The sequence below is a fragment of the Eleginops maclovinus genome, chromosome 15, assembly GCF_036324505.1.
Source record: "Eleginops maclovinus isolate JMC-PN-2008 ecotype Puerto Natales chromosome 15, JC_Emac_rtc_rv5, whole genome shotgun sequence".
Classification (NCBI taxonomy): Eukaryota; Metazoa; Chordata; class Actinopteri; order Perciformes; family Eleginopidae; genus Eleginops; species Eleginops maclovinus.
Window position 1 is genome coordinate 1845744 of NC_086363.1, and position 21755 is coordinate 1867498.

The window sequence follows — 21755 nt, forward strand, 5'->3', positions numbered from 1 at the left end:
AATGAGGTTGTTGACTTTAGTGGAATCAATGTCTCAATGATTTACAAAGAAAGGCAGACAAAGATGAATATGGATACACTTTACATTTAATGACCTTATAGGCAGAAACACAACTTGATGTAGAGAATAACTTGTCTGAGGTCTAAAGTGAGGAAGGGAAATTGAAGTGATAACATTTATGACGTTGTACATATTCAATGCTGTTGCACTACACTAAATATCAATATTAGGAATACTCTCTGGAATGAAATGTATTTAAAATCATGACAGCGGGACGAAGCCTAATTTTCCAGCCCTACTGTTCACATACAGGAACTGCACACAGTTTATGAGGTGAAGGGCTGAGGGTGAATCCAACAAGTGGAGTCAGATCCAGTTCCTCCTCCGAAACTCCTGGAGCAGGAGTAAAACGAAAGTGTTGCAAGAGGCTGGTGAAGAAGATGAAGAGCTCCATCCTGGCCAGACTCTCTCCAAGACAAACTCTGCGACCTTCAAGAGAAAGAAATCAAAAGGAAAATGATCATCTCGCCTGCAAGTCAGTGAAAATCAAGAAGTGATGGCTAAATTCACCAACCTGCAGAAAAAGGCATGAAGGCATCTCGCTTAACAAACTTCCCATCTTTGTCCAGGAAGTGAGCAGGATAAAAACTGCGGGGGTGTTCCCACTCACTCTCATCATACAGGACGGATGTCAAGAGAGGATATACCGTGGTCCCCTGTGGACAAAACACGATATGATTTCCAATGCTGTCATATATAGAGGGCAGATTCTATTGCTTGAAATAGAAAAGAAAGAAAGACAAATCTGTGAAAATAGCAGTTTAGTGTGTTTCCATTTTGTCGACTCCAGACCCAAGCCAAGTGTGTGTTTCTTGCTTAGCACCTGCTGATTAAGGTTAGTGTTTGGCTTCGGCTTAGGCAGACCTAAGGTGGTCTGTCTAGCTTTATTTAAGTGACAGGACAGTACTCCGGTTGAATTAATCACATGTGATTCATCCTTTCAAGTCATTTTGGGTTCTGTACATGTATTCTTTTATTCATTCTGACCTTCTTAATGAAGTGACCCTGGAAGGTTACGTCTTTGGTAGTTTTGTGAGGAAGTGCCATGGGGACGATGTTAGCCAGTCTCTGTGTCTCATGGATGACAGCGTCAGTGAAAGGCAGGCTCTTCCTGTCCTCAACCTGCGCTTGTCGAACTCCCATCACCGTGCTCAGCTCTTCCCGGACCTGGTCTAAAAGATGGAGTGTTTTTCTTTATTGAGATGATCTATTTGTTGGTAAAGCACATAGCATTGTTTGGACTGTTGTATGAAACATTTGTTAGGATTTTAAGATCCTTACCTTGTATTTTGGGATACTTGGCCATAAACAGAAGTCCCCATCTCAGCGTTGTTGCTGTTGTGTCAGTACCAGCAGTAAAGAGATTAAGAACTGTCTGCATCAGGTTTCTATCATGAAAGTGGCTGCCGGTGATCCCAGAATCCTGCGAGTAAAGATAATTCAGTTATTCAGACGAATCTGAACCAAAACTTTGACATGTTATATGATTGTTTTTGTTGAGGTAGTAGTTGGCAAGCCCTTTTATCATTTACCCAAAGGGCTGACTAGTGCTGATGTAGTTATCTCTGTTGGAAATTGCATTTCAAAATGTCAGAATGTTAATCAGGATAACTATAAAACACTTTTGATATAAAACAACCATTTTGGGTAATTGGCCAACATTACAATCTTCATGTCTGATATATGGCCCAAATTGCCATACATATTTCTGACCCGTACATACCATATTATTATTATTATTATTATTATTATTATTATTATTATTATTATTATTATTATTATTATTATTATCATTATTATTATTATTATTAATTATTATTATTATTATTATTATCTTTATTATTATTATTATTATCTTTATTATTATTTATTATTATTATTATTATTATTTATTATTATTATTATTATCATTATTATTATTATTAATTCTTATTATTTATTATTATTATTATTATTATTATTATGATTATTATTATTATCTTTATTATTATTATTATTATTATCTTTATTATTATTATTATTATTATCTTTATTATTATTATTATTATCTTTATTATTATTATTATTATTATTATTATTATCTTTATTATTATTATTATTATTATTTATTATTATTTATTATTATTATTTATTATTATTATTATTATTTATTATTATTTATTATTATTATTATTTATTATTATTATTTATTATTATTATTATTTATTATTATTTATTAATATTATTATTTATTATTATTATTATCTTTATTATTATTATTATTATCTTTATTATTATTTATTATTATTATTATTATTATTATTATTATCTTTATTATTATTATTATTATCTTTATTATTATTTATTATTATTATTATTATTATTTATTATTATTATTATTATCATTATTATTATTATTAATTCTTATTATTTATTATTATTATTATTATTATGATTATTATTATTATCTTTATTATTATTATTATTATTATCTTTATTATTATTATTATTATTATCTTTATTATTATTATTATTATCTTTATTATTATTATTATTATTATTATTATCTTTATTATTATTATTATTATTATTATTTATTATTATTTATTATTATTATTTATTATTATTATTATTATTTATTATTATTTATTATTATTATTATTTATTATTATTATTTATTATTATTATTATTTATTAATATTATTATTTATTATTATTATCTTTATTATTATTATCATTATTATTATTATTATTATTATTATTATTATTATTATTATTATTATGACTACTTTTTAATTTTGACTTCAGGAAATTACTTTTTATAATATATGTTATGTATATAGACCAGCTTCAAAATCATTTTAGATATTTTGCATTTAATTATTTCTAATATATACAGTATGTTTCACTACTTAAAACCGGATAACAGATATCTGAAATGCAGCTCTTGATCCCTGGGTTTTGATTTTATCTATTGATTAACTGTAATTAATTCATTGCATTAAATTCACAGTTTATTTTTGACTATCAATATAATTGTTAAAAACAGTTGTATTTCATTTATTGTGACAAACTACTCTACTTTTCCTGGGAATGGTGAACGCAAAGTCATTCATTACAGGTTGATGAACTTGTGGTTGGGTCAGGTAATCAGTAATGAAATGTTTCCCAACCTCCAGATTTTGCTTTCGGAGCAGAAAGGCGCCCACAATTCCTCTGCACATCTGTGGATTGAAGGTCTCTTTCAAACGACCGAAGAGCTTCTGATTCTGCTTCTTGCTGTCAGCAATTATTGTGTGAAGTTCCTTTCGGTCAGCAATCCATTTACCGATCCATGGGAACAGGTTAAACAGCTTTGAAAACAAAACAAATCTTTATGATTTTTTCAAATCAGCTGCCCCAATTCATGTATGATGTATATTAAAATCACCCCTGGAAGTCCAATCTTTATAAAAAATGTAAAAGAACAAATGGAATGGCACCTGTATTGAAGGGGAGCCCACAAGCCGAACACTTCTTAGTGCTCCATCTACCAGTGATGTAAACTCTGTATCATCATATTCAAATCTGCTGCCGTAAACAATTGAGCAGATAATATTAGAGACGGCATGGTATATTGGTTGAGTTGTGTCGAAAGCTTCTCCTGTCAAAAGGGAACCAGTCAAATAAATTAGAGCCACAAGCATTTGCAACGTGCTGCTTATTATGCAGTTGGTTTTAATAAGACACTCACCTTTACATTTCTTTAACACTTCGATCAGGTAGTTGCATTCCTCCATGATTTTGTCCTCACAAGCTCTCTTGCCCATTCCAAAGTCTCTGAGGTTAGTCAAGACAAAGCGCCTCATCTCTTTCCATGATTCACCACTGGCCCATATAATCCCTAAGATAAAACTAATATTATGGCCAGACCATGTTTGCTCAATGTTTCGAATTGTGGATTGCGTCCAGATTTGCTGTTATTGTTGTATCTGATATGAAGGTTCTTTGTAACAGCATTTCTGTTTTAAACTTTCCTTACCATGCCCTCCACTAGTTTCCTTTGTTATTTGCATTGAATATCTGTCACCAAACTCATCCGCACAGTTGACAAGTGCCTCCTTCACTGTTTTGTATCCAGCCAGGATCACCACTTTTTGGGATCCCAAATACACTGTGAAAACGGATCCATATTTCTTGGAAAGCTAAAAAGAAACAAAAAAACGAATGCATTTTAGAATCATGTTTTTTAATGAAAAAGGAATGAGAAGGCCAACAGTGTGATATCTGGAGACAACATTCAACATAACACCCCTAAAGAAAATGAACATTAGTTCAGTCATTTCCTCACCTCCATAAATGTGTTGTAGGGGTTCTTGAGGTCAAGCTGCAGCAGGTTCCCAATTAGGGGAAGTGGTGTTGGACCTGGAGGTTCCTTCCCTTTATCCTGTGAGCTGAAGCTGGAGGAGGAGAAAATGAAGACTAGCAGCAGGACCACCAGAGCTCCAAACAGGGAATAGAACTAAAAGAGTGGAGAAACAGATCCAATAGCCCCATGATTTCAAAAGATAAAGTGTCCTTGTTTCAGTCCTGACAAAATGCTTCTGCTTTTGGCAAGTGTCAGGGTCTTATGTCTTGTGGAGCTTGTGGTAACAGTGCTTATTTAGTAATCTGATGGTCAAAGGACTATCCCACCCCCTGCAGCAAACATGAAATCTATGATACTGAGGTGCATGTAAGCTGCTTTGGATAAAAGCATCAGCTAACTAACTTGTTGTGTACCTTTCAGAACAGAGTGGACTTTTGTTGTTTGATATTTGTTTAGAGAGTTGTTATCTTAAATGCCATGTGATCCGAAAGGGCGAGTTTAATGGAACAATAAAGTTCACTATTTTTTAGGAAAGAACTGAGTGGACTTCCCGTGAAATCAGTTCACAACAGACATGGCAAAAGAAATAGAAGTTAATAAGTTGATATTAGCTGTTAAGAGCTATGATATGATCATCAGCAATCAAAATCAAATCATTCACCTCTTTGATTTGTCCAAACATGTATCTGTTAATCTGATCTAAAGTTTCTTTAGATAGAAGCATTGGCTACCTACGTTGTTTTATACCAGAGTGTACTGTTGTTGTTTGATATTGGTCATTGTAAATGTCATGTGATCTGAATTTGAGAGTTTAATGGAACAATCAATTTAAGTCTCATATTGACCGATACCTCTGTCCTAGTCTGGTGAGTTTGGATTTGGGCTTTTCAACACTTTCTACAAAGGTAGATGAATGATTGAAAAAAAGGTAGTGTTTCCTCCTACTGCAATGGGCTGATTTAGTAAACAATTGACACTGTTGGGTTTGGAATTAGGGAGGTCCTGCCTTCATGTCTTTGCTGCCAATTATTTTTGTCTAGCTCATATACTATATGTATTAACTGATTGTTTTCTCTACCAGTTATGTAAATTCTAGATCATTATATTCAATTTTTGTGCATTTTCAATGAAACACATACAATTAAAATCTGCGCAGTTTATTTGCTAAGCTTCTCTCGTAAGAAGGGAAATGGGATTATAAATGAACACCTCAAACATTGGCAAAATGTGGCGAATCATGCCGTTTTTAAATAAGATACTCACCCCCTTCATTTCTTAAACACTTCAATGAGGTTGTTGACTTTAGTGGAATCAATGTCTCAATGATTTACAAAGAAAGGCAGACAAAGATGAATATGGATACACTTTACATTTAATGACCTTATAGGCAGAAACACAACTTGATGTAGAGAGTAACTTGTCTGAGGTCTAAAGTGAGGAAGCGAAATTGAAGTGATTACATTTATGATGTTGTACATATTCAATGCTGTTGCACTACACTAAATATCAATATTAGAAATACTCTCTGGAATGAAATGTATTTAAAATCATGACAGCGGGACGAAGCCTAATTTTCCAGCCCTACTGTTCACATACAGGAACTGCACACAGTTTATGAGGTGAAGGGCTGAGGGTGAATCCAACAAGTGGAGTCGGATCCAGTTCCTCCTCCGAAACTCCTGGAGCAGGAGTAAAACGAAAGTGTTGCAAGAGGCTGGTGAAGAAGATGAAGAGCTCCATCCTGGCCAGACTCTCTCCAAGACAAACTCTGCGACCTTCAAGAGAAAGAAATCAAAAGGAAAATGATCATCTCGCCTGCAAGTCAGTGAAAATCAAGAAGTGATGGCTAAATTCACCAACCTGCAGAAAAAGGCATGAAGGCATCTCGCTTAACAAACTTCCCATCTTTGTCCAGGAAGTGAGCAGGATAAAAACTGCGGGGGTGTTCCCACTCACTCTCATCATACAGGACGGATGTCAAGAGAGGATATACCGTGGTCCCCTGTGGGAAAAACACGATATGATTTCCAATGCTGTCATATATAGAGGGCAGATTCTATTGCTTGAAATAGAAAAGAAAGAAAGACAAATCTGTGAAAATAGCAGTTTAGTGTGTTTCCATTTTGTCGACTCCAGACCCAAGCCAAGTGTGTGTTTCTTGCTTAGCACCTGCTGGTTAAGGTTAGTGTTTGGCTTCGGCTTAGGCAGACCTAAGGTGGTCTGTCTAGCTTTATTTAAGTGACAGGACAGTACTCCGGTTGAATTAATCACATGTGAAGCCAAACAGTAACAGTGCACATTGTTCTTTATTTGACTGTATTGCTGATATTAAGCAGTGGTTGGCTCAAAATTTTCTTAACTTAAATGATGAAAAAACTGAATGTATTATGTTTGGAGATACTGCGTCAGCCGACTTTGGCACCCTGTCTCCAAAGCTCAGTTCAACTGTCAGAAATCTTGGTGTGACTTTTGACAGTCATCTCAAGTTCGACAAACAAATCAGTAATGTTGTCAGGACCAGTTTTTTCCAGCTGCGTCTTTTAGCTAAAGTTAAAATGTTTTTAAGCCGCCACGACCTCGAGAAAGCCATTCATGCTTTAATTAGTTCACGGCTAGATTATTGTAACGCACTTTATGTTGGCCTCTCTCAGTCCTCCCTCAGTCGCCTCCAACTCGTGCAAAATGCCGCGGCACGTCTTTTAACCAACACTCACAGACGTGTGCACATTACCCCTGTTCTTAACTCCCTTCATTGGCTTCCTGTCCTTTTTAGAATTGATTTTAAACTTATAATGTTTGTTTTTAAAGCTCTTCATGGCCTTGCCCCATTATATTTATCCGAACTTTTAACCATCCGAGATCCAGGTAGAGCGTTGAGGTCGACAAATCAACTTGTACTGGAAGCGCCCAGATCAAAATATAAACACTGGGTGGACCGAGCCTTTTCCGTCGCTGCTCCCAGGCTCTGGAACAAGCTCCCCACCGAGATGCGTCTCATCTCGGACCCGGGCCTTTTTAAATCCAGGCTAAAAACCTACTTATTTAGGATGGCTTTTAATACCCAGTAGAACGATGGCGCTTTTATCTTATTTTATTTTATTTGACTTTGCTGTATTTTATTGCTCTCACTGTTTTTATTGTTTTTAAATTGTTTTTATTTCTGTCTTTTTATTGTTACACTATGTAAAGCACTTTGGTACTCCGAAAGGATTGTTGTAAAGGGCTGTATAAATAAAGTACATTTACATTTTATTCATTCTGACCTTCTTAATGAAGTGACCCTGGAAGGTTACGTCTTTGGTAGTTTTGTGAGGAATGGCCATGGGGACGATGTTAGCCAGTCTCTGTGTCTCATGGATGACAGCGTCAGTGAAAGGCAGGCTCTTCCTGTCCTCAACCTGCGCTTGTCGAACTCCCATCACCGTGCTCAGCTCTTCCCGGACCTGGTCTAAAAGATGGAGTGTTTTTCTTTATTGAGATGATCTATTTGTTGGTAAAGCACATAACATTGCTTGGACTGTTGTATGAAACACTTGTTAGGATTTTAAGATCCTTACCTTGTATTTTGGGATACTTGGCCATAAACAGAAGTCCCCATCTCAGCGTTGTTGCTGTTGTGTCAGTGCCAGCAGCAAAGAGATTAAGAACTGTCTGCAACAGGTTATTGTCGTGGAAGTGGCTCTTGGTAATGCCAGAGTCCTGCAGGCAAAGATTCATTATTGTAGTTCTTTAAACAATTCGAATGTATGAATATAACATATGAGGAATTTTGATCAAGCCCTCTCAACATTTAATCAAAAGTACTGACTATTAGGAATCTTGTTTTCACTCGTGGAAATCACATTTCAGCGTGGCAAAATTGTAATATAAGATAACAGTAAAACGTTTAATAAAAAAATCTGTAATCCCTTTTAAATTTATAAGAATACCGATTTTCAATACTTACAATAAAAAAATCAGCATATTGAAGAATAATTTTGACCAGTGTCAATGTAATATCCCATATCAGACGTCTGCATCATGAATATGTCCAACATATCCCAAAACATTTTGGTCCACATTACCATAATCCTTAATAGATTCAGCTAATTTGACTAGCTCTACAATATATTTCGTACATCTCAAGTATAGTATATATAGTTGTATGACATCCAAATCTAGATATCTTACATTGAATTCATACATATTAAATGATAACATTTCATTCTAAACCGATCAACTGCTTATTCTTTTCATGTTCAAATGTCTTATTACACATATAGGATTCTATGTACAATATTTATGATGTAAGAACAATTGTACATATCTACAATGAACATCACCATGACTAAGAATTACATTTCCACTACTGATTAAAGACTTGCACCTCAATCTTTCTCACTAATAAGTCTACCTTTGGCCGAGAGAGGGTGAAGACAAACAAAGCCATAATGAGTTGATTAACGAGTGGTTTGGTTAGGGTTAGTGAGGAAATGCTTGCCAACCTCCAGATTTTGCTTTCGAAGCAGAAATGAGTCCACAAAGCCTCTGCACATTTGTGGATTTAAGGTCTCTTTCAAACGACTGAAGAGCCGTCGATTCTGTTCCTTGTTAGCAGCAGTCATTGTGTGGAGTTCCTTTCTGTTAGCAACCCATTTAGCGATCCGTGGGAACATGTTATATACCTGTTAAGAAATAGCAGGCAATGTTATGGTGTTAAAAAACACATGAGTTTTAATTATTCATGTTCATATTTGTTATGAACGATGAAACTACATCTGGAAGTCTAAGCTTAATTAACATATGAAATAGCACCTGTATTGACGGGGATCCCAGGAGTAGAATATTTCTGTTTGTTCTATCTACCAATGAAGTAAACTCTGGATCATCATATTCAAACCTGCTGCCATAAACAATGGAGCAGATAATATTAGACACTGCACAGTTCATTGGTTTGGCTGTATCAAAAGCTTCTCCTATAGAGAAAAACAGGAACATAACAAGAAATCACAAGCATTGGTAAAATGTTGTTTCTCATGCTGTTGCTTATATTAACACACTTACCTTTGCAGTTCTTAAACACTTCCATCAGGTAGTTGCATTCCTCAATGATTTTGTCCTCACAAGCTCTCTTGCCCATCCCAAAGTCTCTGAGGTTAGTCAAGGCAAAGCGCCTCATCTCTTTCCATGATTCCCCGTTGGAAAATACAACACCTAAGATTAAAAAGGTTAAACAAGACGAGGTGGAAGTAAAAGTGTATGGCTGGACCGTATTTGGTCAGTGTTTGAAATGGTTGACCACTGCCAAATCTGCTGTTTTCACAAACAAGGAAAACATTTCTTATAAGCAACTTTCTTGCTCTCCTTACCATGGCCGTTAGCAGTTTCCTCTGTTATTTGCATTGTATCTCTGTCTCCAAACTCATCAGCGTTGTTTACAAGTGCTTCCTTCACTGTTTTATATCCAGCCAGAACCACCACTTTTTTGGATCCCAAATATACTGTGAACACTGATCCATATTTTTTGGAAAGCTTAAAAAAGGGGGGTAAAGTCAAGTTTTCTTTTAAATAATCAAAAACTAAAATGAATGTGATTGAACCTTTGTGACATTGGTACCTGGAATGCACACCCAACAAATCATCCTTAAAGAAATGCTTGTTATTCCAATAATTTTCTCACCTCCAGAAATGTGTGGTAAGGTCTTTTCAGGTCAATCTGCAGCAGGTTTCCAAGTATGGGAAGTGGGTTTGGACCTGGAGGTTCCTTTCCTTTATCCTGGGAGTTAAAATTGAAGGATGAGACAATAAAGATGAGCAGCAGGACAACCAAAGCCCCCAATAAGGAGATAGAGCTGAAAGACTGGAGTAGAAAATCTAGTATTGCCATAATTTCAAAGACAAAGTGTCCTCGACCGTTACTGACAAAATGCTGCTGGCTCTTGTGCTTTGTGTTTTGAAGAGGCATTTATTTTATATTTGCTGCTGAGGGAAACAGCCCTGCCCAGGGTAGGGCTTGTGTTAACCTTTGTTCTTATCAGCAGCCCTCAGAAGGGCGGCTTTGTGAAATATATTTGTTGCCGTTTTCTTATCTCAAATGTCATATGATCAGACGGAGATTGTTAGCTTGGTCTGTACAGAGGTTAGACACTATTGAGGTTAAGGGGAGGTTTTACCTGGACAAGTCCCGGTCTGTAGACTCTGTAGGATTTGGTCACTTCAAAATGAGCTGTCACTGAGTACAAGGTGTATTTATGACTCACTGTTTTGAAGTCTTATTTTGGCCTTTATTTCTTGCTGGAACTGAGCTTGATTAAATTGTCAACACTGAGGATGAAATGAATGACTTATTTGGTTTGTCCAAAAACAGGCGTCGCATGAGGGTTAAAACACAACCAAATCGATGGTGTTGTTATATTTGCTATTATATGTTATCGCATGATCGACAACACACTGAATCAACAAAATTCTCTTTTGATTTTGTCCAAAAACAAAGGCTGATCTTTCTGGCTGTCATTTGGCAATTGTTTCACATTTATGTAAGGGTCTATGCCAACCAAACTCAGGATTAATTACGTCTTTTAAGTTATGATGATTCTTGAAGAGTTAACTTCCTATCCCAAGATGAGATAGAACCGTGTTCCTAAATATTGTAAGGAAAAAATGTATCCTACTAAAAATCTTAAATGTCTTCCTAAAATGAGACAAGACAGGATGTCCGCTTAAACGATTCTGCTTGTTCCATTTGTGTGAACTGCTCGTTTATATTTAACAGGATCCAAGATAAGGAGTTATGGCCAAGTTTCCACACAAAAGCTCAGATGCATCATTTACCCTGATTTAAAAAATCCCTTGAAAATGATTAACGTTACTGGAACACTTGTGTCAAAGGACACTGTCATTTCATATTCCTTTTTTTGAGACTAAAAGAATGAAAGGGACCGTTTCAATCAATTACAACCACAGTACATCTTGTGTTATCTTGCATGACAAAACTCAATTTCAAAGACAGAACTGCAAGGGCTACGTCTACATTGTCATATAGTCTGAGAGAAAAAGACAAACAATGAGATTAGGACAAGGTGTACCTTCTTTGAGTCAATGATTCCCAGTATATCTTCATTTATTGTATTGTAATGTTGTTCTTCCCCTTCTTCTATCTCTGTTAAGTACGTATGTTTTTCAAATGAAACATGTTTTGTCTTGCCTCTACCCAACAAACAAAAGTGTTTGTTTTCCTGCCGTTAACTTTTTGCTTTATTTTCATAAGAAAAGGCAATTTAGACAAAATATCATCCATAGAACAACAACAGTTTGTGTTGTTGTGCTATGCTATCGGATTTTGTCAACAGGTTTGCTGGTACAAGCGAAGCCCTTCAGTTGTCTTGTATATGAGTGACAGTAACTTGCTGCACAATTTAACACTTTATCATGGATGATGATTCTGGTTATGTCTGAGGTACCAGTCGAGTCGAGACCTCTATTTGCTAAGGTTGACATGTCTGGGATACACCGACCATCAGTGGCGGTGCGTCAATAGTGGGCGCTTGGGCGCCGCCCACCCTGACTTTTTGAGTTAAAAAACGTTATATATACAACATAATTGAAATAAGAAATGTACCGTGTTTATGGGTTAAATGTGTATGGGAGACCACTGTCAAGAACCGCTAAAATGTGTCCGGACATAATATATTGCCATTCGCCTTTTCTGAGAATAGGCAGGTCGGCTACCGTCCGTGGGCGCCGATAACATGGGAGTCTATAGGAGAGCTTATACTTTTCTCAGTCATTTTAGCAAGGATAGCTTTTCATTGGGGGATGAAACTTAGATTTGCGCCCACAGCCAATGGCATTGTTTCTTAGTTCAATGTGACATTCTTAGATACGCGATTGGACTATTTCGGCGAATCAGCATCGTTATCATTCCCTAACCACAAGCGTAAAGAGCAGCACCGTAGCTAGCTGAAACTTAGATTGAGTGAATATGGCGACATCGATGGCTGAGAACTCCGTGCAAGCTCTACTTAAAACACCGTTTCATCGACTATCAGATGTCGAAAAGAAGAAATTGAAAGACTTGGGACCCGAGCGTCCGGATTTAAACATTCAACAGACGACCACTGATCGCGGGAGAACCTACACTCGGACTTTCTCCTCAAACTTGTATGCTAAGCGGAATTGGTTAGCTGGTTGTACAGTGAGCAATGCCTTTTTTTGTTTCCCTTGTCTGTTATTTCAAAGTCCTGGGACTGAAACACTTTGGACTACAACCGGGATGAAGGATCTGAAGCACTTCACACAAAAATGTAAGAAGCACGAATGTGGCCGCAGCCACCTAACCAACTGTCTTAAGCTAAACCTCTAAAAAAGTGCTATTTAAACCGTGCCGCCCAACTGCGCCCCCCCAAAAATAATGTTCACCAGCCGCCACTGCCGACCATTATTGTTTCCATAATATTTCATTATGAATCAAAAACCTGTTTTCAAATTGATCAGAAGAGCGCTTGTAAACATTTGGCTGTTAGTTTCCTATGAGATGTCAATAGTGTGTTCAGTACTGTTCAGTAAATGTAGTATTGGGCTTGGCTTAGTTTAAACAGGATTTTATCTTTCTAAGTAATTTCTGGCAAGAAATGTTGACCAATACTAGGTATTACCTTGCCCGGTCTACCAGTGATTCAACTGATCATTCCAGTCTGCTGCCATTTAACAATGGAGTAGCTATTGTTATAAACAGCATAGCTTGTTGGCTAAGTTTCTCCTGTAAAAAGAGAGAAATCAACTCGATATCACAAGCATTGCAAATTGTCACCTATCATGCCGTTGGTTTATTAAGACACTTACCTCAATGAGATAGTTGACTTCAGTGAAGAGTATTTACACAAAAAGGCGGATAAAGATTGATATGAATAACATTTTTGTTTTCAATGACAGGGTCAGCAGAAACAACATCTGATTTAGAGAATACCATATATTTGGATCAGTATGCATTTACAACAAGCTTCTAGTGAGAAGGTGATCATGACATTAATGAAGTTGTATATTTAGTCCTGTTACACTACATAATAATAACCCATAAGATTTGTATAGTGCTTTTCCTAATGCCCAAAGACGCTTTACATACAACCAGAACAGACACAACAAAATTCCTAATCAAAGTGTGGACTAAAATGAAATATGACGCTGAACTCATTAGAATGACTCTCCTGACTGTAATGAATATGAAGACATGACAGCGGGACGACGCCTCATTTTCCAGCCCTACTGCTCACATACAGGAAATGGCACACAGTTTATGAGGTAAAGGGTTGAGAGTGAAGCCTGTGCGGGGAGTCAGATCCAGCTCCTCCTCCGAAACTCCTGGAGCAGGAGTAAAACGAAAGTGTTGCAAGAGGCTGGTGAAGAAGATGAAGAGCTCCATCCTGGCCAGACTCTCTCCAAGACAAACTCTGCGACCTTCAAGAGAAAGAAATCGAAAGGAAAATGATCATCTCGCCTGCAAGTCAGTGAAAATCAAGAAGTGATGGCTAAATTCACCAACCTGCAGAAAAAGGCATGAAGGCATCTCGCTTAACAAACTTCCCATCTTTGTCCAGGAAGTGAGCAGGATAAAAACTGCGGGGGTGTTCCCACTCACTCTCATCATACAGGACGGATGTCAAGAGAGGATATACCGTGGTCCCCTGTGGGAAAAACACGATATGATTTCCAATGCACTTGTTTGTTTTTCTTTAATGCTCCATTGATGAAAGGAAATGTTTTGCACCTATTTTGATTCATTCTGACCTTCTTAATGAAGTGACCCTGGAAGGTTACGTCTTTGGTGGTTTTGTGAGGAAGTGCCATGGGGACGATGTTAGCCAGTCTCTGTGTCTCATGGATGACAGCGTCAGTGAAAGGCAGGCTCTTCCTGTCCTCAACCTGCGCTTGACGACTTCCTATCACCCTGCTCAGCTCTTCTTGGACTTTGTCTGTCAGAAGGAAACGTTTTTGACTTCATGAAGATGTTATATTTGTTTGTTGGTAAAGCACATATTGTTGCCCTGACTGTTTATTGAAAGACATTTGTTAGGAATATAAGATCCTTACCTTGTATTTTGGGATACTTGGCCATAAACAGAAGTCCCCATCTCAGCGTTGTTGCTGTTGTGTCAGTGCCAGCAGCAAAGAGATTAAGAACTGTCTGCATCAGGTTTCTATCGTGGAAATGACTGTCGGTAACCCCAGATTCCTAAAGATGAATCAGTGATGCTATTCAACAAACCTGTTCCCACACTTTGACATGTGACGTAATAGGGATTTTGATCTTGTTCTTTGAGGTTGTAGAAGTTATGGTTGAGTGAGATTATTGCATTCCTTTTTTCTATTGATCAAGATAGAGCCCAAATTTGCACGGTATTTCTGATATGAACATACGTAATAAAACATGTGTTACTACTTTTGAAGTTATATCACTGTGAATGTGGTTGTGTTAGTAATTCAATGCTTCCCAACCTCCAGATTTTGCTTTCGGAGAAGAAAGGAGTCCACATAGCCTCTGCACATCTGTGGATTGAGGGTCTCTTTTAAACGACTAAAGAGGTGTTGATTCTGTTTTTTGTTGGCAGAAATCAACATATTGATCTCCTCTCTGTGAGCAACAAATTTACCGATCCATGGGAACAAGTTATACACCTGTTAAAAAGAAAGTGAAAGCTGCATTATTTGTCTTAAAAATGTTCCCAATCCATGTATTCTGTAAATCACATAAGTCGAAACTTAGATGGTGACATGACCTGTATCGATGGGGAGCCCACAAGCTGAATAGTTCTGTTTGTTCGATCTACCAGTGATGTAAACTCTGCATCATCATATTCAAATCTGCTGCCGTAAACGATGGAGCAGATAATATTAGAGACTGCATAGTTTATGGGCTGAGTTGTGTCGAATGCTTCACCTGTAAAAAGGGAAATGGTGAAATGATAAATATCTCAAGCATTGGCAAGTGTTGGTTATCATACAGTTACATATAATAAGACACCCACCTTTACATCTCTTAAACACTTCTATGAGGTGGTCACATTCCTCAATGATTTTGTCCTCACATGCCCTCTTACCCATCCCAAAGTCTCTGAGGTTAGTCAAGGCAAAGCGCCTCATCTCTTTCCATGATTCACCGTTGGACCACAGAACCCCTGAAATATAGTTCAGTAGATAATGTCATGGCATTAAATCATTAATGGCAAAGGATGTGGAAATGAAAAGGATAAGTATGGCCAAAGGTTTATTACCGTTCCCTTGATTATGTTCATGCACAATTTGGATCGCGTCTCTATCGCCAAAGTCTTCAGCTTGATTGACAAGTGCCTCCTTTACTGTCTTGTATCCTGCCAGGACCACCACTTTTTTGGGTCCCATATAGATGGTAAACACTGATCCATATTTCTTGGAAAGCTAAGATCAACATAATGTAATTACATTTTCTTTTTAAAACACACAGAAGAAAGCAAACAAGACAAAGCCTTCTCTAAAAGAAAGCTTCTTGTACGGCACTGCCTCACCTCCAGTAATGTATGGTGGGGTCTCTTGAGGTCAAGCTGCAGCAGGTTACCGAGTAGGGGAAGTGGTTTCGGACCTGGAGGTTCTTTTCCTTCATCCTGGGATCTAAAGCTGTAGGAGGAGACGATGTAGACAAGCAGCAAGACCACCAGAGCCCCCAACAGGGAGATGGAACTGAAAGACTGGAGAAACAGATCTACTATCTCCATCATTTCATAAAAAGTAGTGTCCTTTTCAATGTGATGACAAAATGCTGCTGCCTCTGGCTGAGTGAGAAGGAGATATTTATTTGGTAGCTGTTCCTTTGATCTTATTAGAACCTTTGAGAACAGTCTATTTGTTCTGTTTGATATTAACAAGATTGGTTTGCACTTTGCTTCCTCAAATGTCATGTGATCAGAGAGGGGTTGGTTTGGTCTGTGCAGAGGTTCATAGAACAAGTGAGATTACGTTTTGGCCAAACACCAAAAACCCATGTACACTGCTGGTTTGGTTGGAGGTGTGATTGGGGGCCTGCATTAATGATTGTCTGTGCTGACAATTATTCTCTTGGTTAAACAGTATTTATGCACTCTCACTGTGATCGACGCAGACTCACAGTACTCAAGCATTTCGAATAGAGAGAGAAGGAAACCTGTATAGTTATGTTTCCTTAAATGATTACATGATCAGCAGCATCTGATTATATTGCAAACGTTTTGGGCAAATGCTCATGGAAGTTATCTCATAAAGAGCAGGCATAGGCCACACACTACATGTTTGCAGATATTACACCAATGAGGCTGAATTGCTGGCAGGTATTTCGCAACATTTGGAAATAGAGATCGGGTCATTGGCACTAAGGTTTTCACCAAAACTAGGACAAGGACCCCAAATATTCACACAAATAAAACTCAGATATATAATATACTGTACACAGAATTCAACCCTTAAACATGATTAACTTTAATGGATTCAATAAACGTCTCAGGTCTTAACAGAGATTAGTGGCAAAGATCATCATAAAAGTGTGTGATCTGTCACCCTTCACCCAGCTTCATCTAAAGCTCCTTTTTTTATGTTTCATGTTTGAACGACTTCTCGAACAAATCTATATGTGCGTGAACACGAAATGGAATTTTGAAATTGGCTTTGCTTCTAAAGCTCTGGTTTCATGACATCCCTAATGTTGCAAGCAAATGCAAACAAAACAGAATATTATCTGCAGCAAAAAGTTAGAAAAAATGTATTGTCTCTCTTAGCTTCTGCTCTGAAATCAGAAGATCTGTTGCTGGAGCATTGCCTGTGATAACACTGCTGCACTATAAACTGCATGAAACTTGGAATTAAAGCAGTTACTTACTAACATCCTTGATAACATCAGTGAAACCTGTTGACTATGTTACTTCCTGCAGCGGTCAGACCCCCCCACATATAACATCACTGACTATAACAGCCCCTGTGTAATAACTGCAATATATATCTGGCTGCTATCCTTTTATTTTTGTGTATTCTGCATTTGTGTGCTTCTTGTGTTTATGTATTTCGTAGTATCTTGGTGTAACATTAAGCTGTCTTTGGCTCTTTCTGCTGTAACAATGCACATTTCTGAAGTGTCAAGATAGGTAACATTCTAGAGAGTTAGAGTTGGTCCAAACTGCTATATTTGAAAAGCAGACGGACATAGAGATGGGGAGACGAAACGGCTCCGTTCTCACCAGCTGACCAAACATAACCTTGCAACCAAGATATTTTGAACCCCTGTAAATGATCAACCTCACTGGGTCAAATGCATAGCTTCCCTCAAATGACTTGGTGGCAAAGTTTACCATATAAAGTTGTATTGCTCTCTGTCAACTTTCACCCAGCCTCATTTAATGGTGCTTTAGTCAGGGACAAAGGTAATGCATTTGATGTTAAAAACAACAACAATTGGTGATGACTACAAATCTGAGTCCAACAGACAGAGCGATGTTTAAGGTTAAAACAAAGCTTACAGGAGGGTGATGTTGGTGCTAACACCTGCAGAACATGGACATGGCAATGCTAATGTGTTGTTAGGTTTATTCATAGTTTCTCAGAGTTCACTTAAACTCTTTGAGCATATTTTCTTCTCAGTGTCATCAGCACCACAAAGTAAGTTTTGCTTGGTTGCTAAGTGTTACAAATAAATAATATTGCAGATTTAAGTTTTTTTTTCTTCACTTTTCAGTAAACAAAAAGCGAGACACACTGCCCGGCCAAAAAAAAGGTCACCAGCCTGTGGGGGCAGTGCTATGATCTGGGGTTGCTGCAGTTGGTCTGGTCTAGGTTCAGCAACGTTATGTGCCCAAAGAAGGAGGTCAGCTGACTCCCTGAATATACTGAAGGACCAGGTTATTCCATCAATGGATTTGTTCTTCCCTGATGGCACGGGCATGTTCCAAGAGGACAATGCCAGGATCCATCGGGCTCAATGTCACAAACTCGACTCAAAGCAGGAGAATCCAAAAGCACGACCCAGAGACAGTCTTTAATGTAACAAAAATGTATTTTAATAAAGATGAACAGAAAAATCCTTCTTCCAGGGTAGGTATCAAGGAGAAACAAAAAGCGCTCACAAGGAGGAAAAAGACAAAACTTAACAAAAGGAGAACTGACACTGGACAGGGGGAAACAGGAGTATTTATGCATGAGGTGAGTGGGAACAGGTGGAAACAATCAGGGGCGGGGCAGACGCTGACCATGGCAGGAAAACACAGAGGGAGGAAGTAACGGCCTGGAATGAGAAACAGGACGTAAGTCAAAAATTGCTCCACTGATTTGATTATTATCCTTTTGAGAAACATATTATTTTTGGTGGATAGGGCTGCACCAGGAAGATTTGCAGCCTTGATTTTGAAACGCGTTTGATGAGGCGAGTTCCTATGTTTGACTGTGTTACTCAACTTTGGAAAATGTAAAACTGTAAGTTAAATAGTTACCAGAACAAAGGTCAGAGATCTTAATCTTTTTTTATTGTGCACATTAAATAATTGCATTTGAATTTTATATTTAAAGTTACAAGAAATACATTACGTCATTTATTTAGAATGATTGTGCATAAATGACCAATTCTAGCTATAGAATCATTTTGATTGCTTTCACATAAGCACTTCTATCCAATCCATATTTATTATCCTAATTACTTCAGTGATGTTGAACTTTGTCACTCCTGTTTAACTCCTCATGTTCGAGGGGCAGCACACAGTTTATGCGGTACTGGGTCGAGGGTTAGGCGCATGTATGGATTCAGATCGAGTTCATCCTCTGAAACTCCTGGAGCAGGGGTGAATGGAAGGTGCTGCAGGAGGCTGGTGAAAAAGAGGAAGAGTTCCATCTTGGCCAGACTCTCTCCAGAAGTGAGGCACTAGTTCACAAACCTGCAGAGAAAGACATGACAAACACAAACTGCCCATGTGAGAAGGATAAAAGCTGTGTCATCATACAGGACAGATATCAACAGAGGCGTTACTGCAGTCCCCTGTATGCAGAGTTGAAAAGTTGTCAGATCTTGTTTGATAGCATGAACATGAGTATGGATGAATATTTGGGTGTTGTTTCATTTGGACCTTCTTAATGAAGTGACCCTGGAAGGTAACATTTTGGGTAGCTTTGTGAAGAATGGCCATTGGGTTAATGCTTGCCAGTCTCTGTGTTTCATGGAGGACAGGTTCCTCCTGTCCTCAATTTGGACTTGACAGCTTCCTTTCAGTCTGCTCAGCTCCTCATGGACTTGAGTTTGAAAGGTTCTGTTTTCATTAAGAACATTTCCTGAAATACCACTGTGATTGTCTTTTAAAGTTAGGAATATATTGAGCTCCTACACCTCACATTTTGGGATATTCTGTCATAAACAAACATGCCCATCTCAGTGTAGCTGATGTTGTGTCAGTGCCACCACTAAACGGATTCATGGTTGATGATGAAGGTTGTCATCATGGGAGTGACTGTTTGTAATCCCAGATTGATAAATAAATACATATCAGCATTTATTCAAATAAATATGGCATTTATCTTCTAGTCGTGTTAAACTCTTACTTAAAAAAATGCATACTCAAGAAAAGCAAAGCAGCTGAATTCTTTGTACATTTGCACAGCTTTCAAGTATTACTCTTCTTTGAAAACAATTTTGATGTACATGTATATGTTTTCCAACCTCTAGATTTTGCTTCCTGACCAGAAAGGCGTCCACGAGTCTGTGGCATAAGGGTCTCTTTCAGACGACTGATAATCTGTAGGTTCAGTTTTCAAATGGCCAAACCAAACTGTTAAAAACTGTTCTGTCAGCAATCCATTTAGAGAACTGTGGGAACATGTTGTACACCTGTGTACAATATGTGTGGTACGGTCTCTTGAGGTCAAGCTGCAGCAGGTTACTGAGTAGGGGTATGGCTAACAAATTAGAGAAAGCACTAACCTAAGAAGAACTATTTGCAGGTTACGATAGTTGGTGATTTCACAGATTGTCCCTCCCTTGTATATTCTCCACTCAAAGTCTCAAAAGACTTACCTCCCTACTCAAACACTCACAAAGCAAATGCTTCAGAGGATGCTTAAAATCATGGAGATATTAGATCTGTTTCTCCAGTCTCTCAGTTCCATCTCCTTGCTTGGGGCTCTTGTGGTCTTGCTGCTCGTCTATCTTGTCTCCTCTTCCAGCTTCAGATCACAAGATGAAGGAAAGGAACCTCATACAAAAGAACGCTTGTTGCATAATGCTTGTGTTTGTGTGGTTAATATGTTGAACCATCCAAGATTGTTTTATCCTTGGAGGAACTTTGATCATTCAATGTTCTACATCACTAGATAAGCGCAAATGGTGTTACTTCTTATACAATCATGTTTTACAATTTAATTGACGGCTAGTGAGTTCATTATGGCCATAACTTTCTATTACCATACGTTTAGTATTGCTGAACCCCGTAATATATTTCTCTTGGTGCTCTGTGCTCTTTGAAATATGAGGCAGTTATGTTGGGCAAATAATATAATTACACATATAAGCTTGTGTTAAATTGCTAGCGGTGTTCACTGGTGTGCCGACCCCAATGACTGCATGTAAAGTCTATGAATTGAAGTGTTTGAAACATGACCTTACATCTCACTTTATTTATTACTTCTTTATGGTCTCAATCTCTAGTTACAAGTGTTCTTCAATAAAGCATGATGTCATTTTTCTTTAGAAAATAGACAGTAAAGCAGAGTATGTTTTGGGGCTTGGCTCCCTTGTGATTCACAGGTTTCGGTCCTAGAAAGGTTTTACAACCCTTTGACAGCGTTTGCACTTCAATTCAATTCATACCATACAGTCTGTGTGTTTTGCTGGCCCCTCATTCACCCACACCTCCTTATGTTGACGTTGCTCTACGACAACTTCAACCATATGTCCTGCTTTTTAACATAAACATAAACAGATGTTGTTCTGTGCTGGTGCTGAAACAACGGATGCAATCAACCCTCACTCTCAAAGTCAGAAAGAATAGCAAGGTCATGAACTGTGAACTATATTCAAACAGCCACATATCCGGGCTTACACCATTAGCATTCTGCCATTTGTATTTGTAGTGACAGAGCAATGAAAATAAAGCCCTAGTCTTTGCCCTTGTAGGTTAAAGTACTGTAATAACAAACTGCACTGCTCTCAATGCCAACACGATGATTTAATGAAATTGTGATCCATTTGGTATTGATATGTATTGTAATATGTAGAGACACATCGTTACACCAAAATCACAGTTTAATGAATGTAATCATGTATTGTGTAAACAAACATGATGAACTCCCATGTGTGTCTGCTCATCATCAGAGCGCAACACCTCATAAACAATTCCTCAGCAAATAACACTGAACTGCG

General features: G+C 37.7%; 3 protein-coding genes and 1 pseudogene across 3 annotated transcripts; all 4 read right to left on the reverse strand.

The window, feature by feature from the left end:
* Positions 1 to 66: 66 nt before the first annotated feature.
* On the reverse strand, positions 67 to 5028 carry LOC134876761 (cytochrome P450 2K1-like). The gene is given in 10 exon segments (XM_063901887.1): positions 67 to 489; positions 575 to 716; positions 1048 to 1232; positions 1342 to 1483; positions 3213 to 3392; positions 3522 to 3682; positions 3773 to 3922; positions 4061 to 4223; positions 4370 to 4534; positions 4537 to 5028. Coding segments are annotated over 10 exon segments (1521 nt in total). The 5' UTR covers positions 4576 to 5028; the 3' UTR covers positions 67 to 295.
* A 500-nt stretch (positions 5029 to 5528) lies between these two features.
* On the reverse strand, positions 5529 to 10363 carry LOC134876760 (cytochrome P450 2K1-like). The gene is made up of 9 exons (XM_063901886.1): positions 10047 to 10363; positions 9736 to 9898; positions 9431 to 9580; positions 9182 to 9342; positions 8872 to 9051; positions 7945 to 8086; positions 7651 to 7835; positions 6248 to 6389; positions 5529 to 6162 (listed from the first exon to the last, which is right to left on the reverse strand). Exons 1-9 carry the CDS (start codon positions 10329 to 10331, stop codon positions 5969 to 5971), a joined length of 1602 nt encoding a protein of 533 aa, XP_063757956.1. The 5' UTR covers positions 10332 to 10363; the 3' UTR covers positions 5529 to 5968.
* Positions 10364 to 13161: 2798 nt separating this feature from the next.
* LOC134876710 (cytochrome P450 2K1-like) lies at positions 13162 to 16243 on the reverse strand. Its single transcript, XM_063901788.1, has 9 exons — positions 15904 to 16243; positions 15634 to 15796; positions 15388 to 15537; positions 15139 to 15299; positions 14858 to 15037; positions 14453 to 14594; positions 14150 to 14334; positions 13905 to 14046; positions 13162 to 13819 (listed from the first exon to the last, which is right to left on the reverse strand). Exons 1-9 carry the CDS (start codon positions 16111 to 16113, stop codon positions 13632 to 13634), a joined length of 1521 nt encoding a protein of 506 aa, XP_063757858.1. The 5' UTR covers positions 16114 to 16243; the 3' UTR covers positions 13162 to 13631.
* Positions 16244 to 18987: 2744 nt separating this feature from the next.
* On the reverse strand, positions 18988 to 21235 carry LOC134877202 (cytochrome P450 2K1-like; annotated as a pseudogene).
* Between the last annotated feature and the right edge of the window lie 520 nt (positions 21236 to 21755).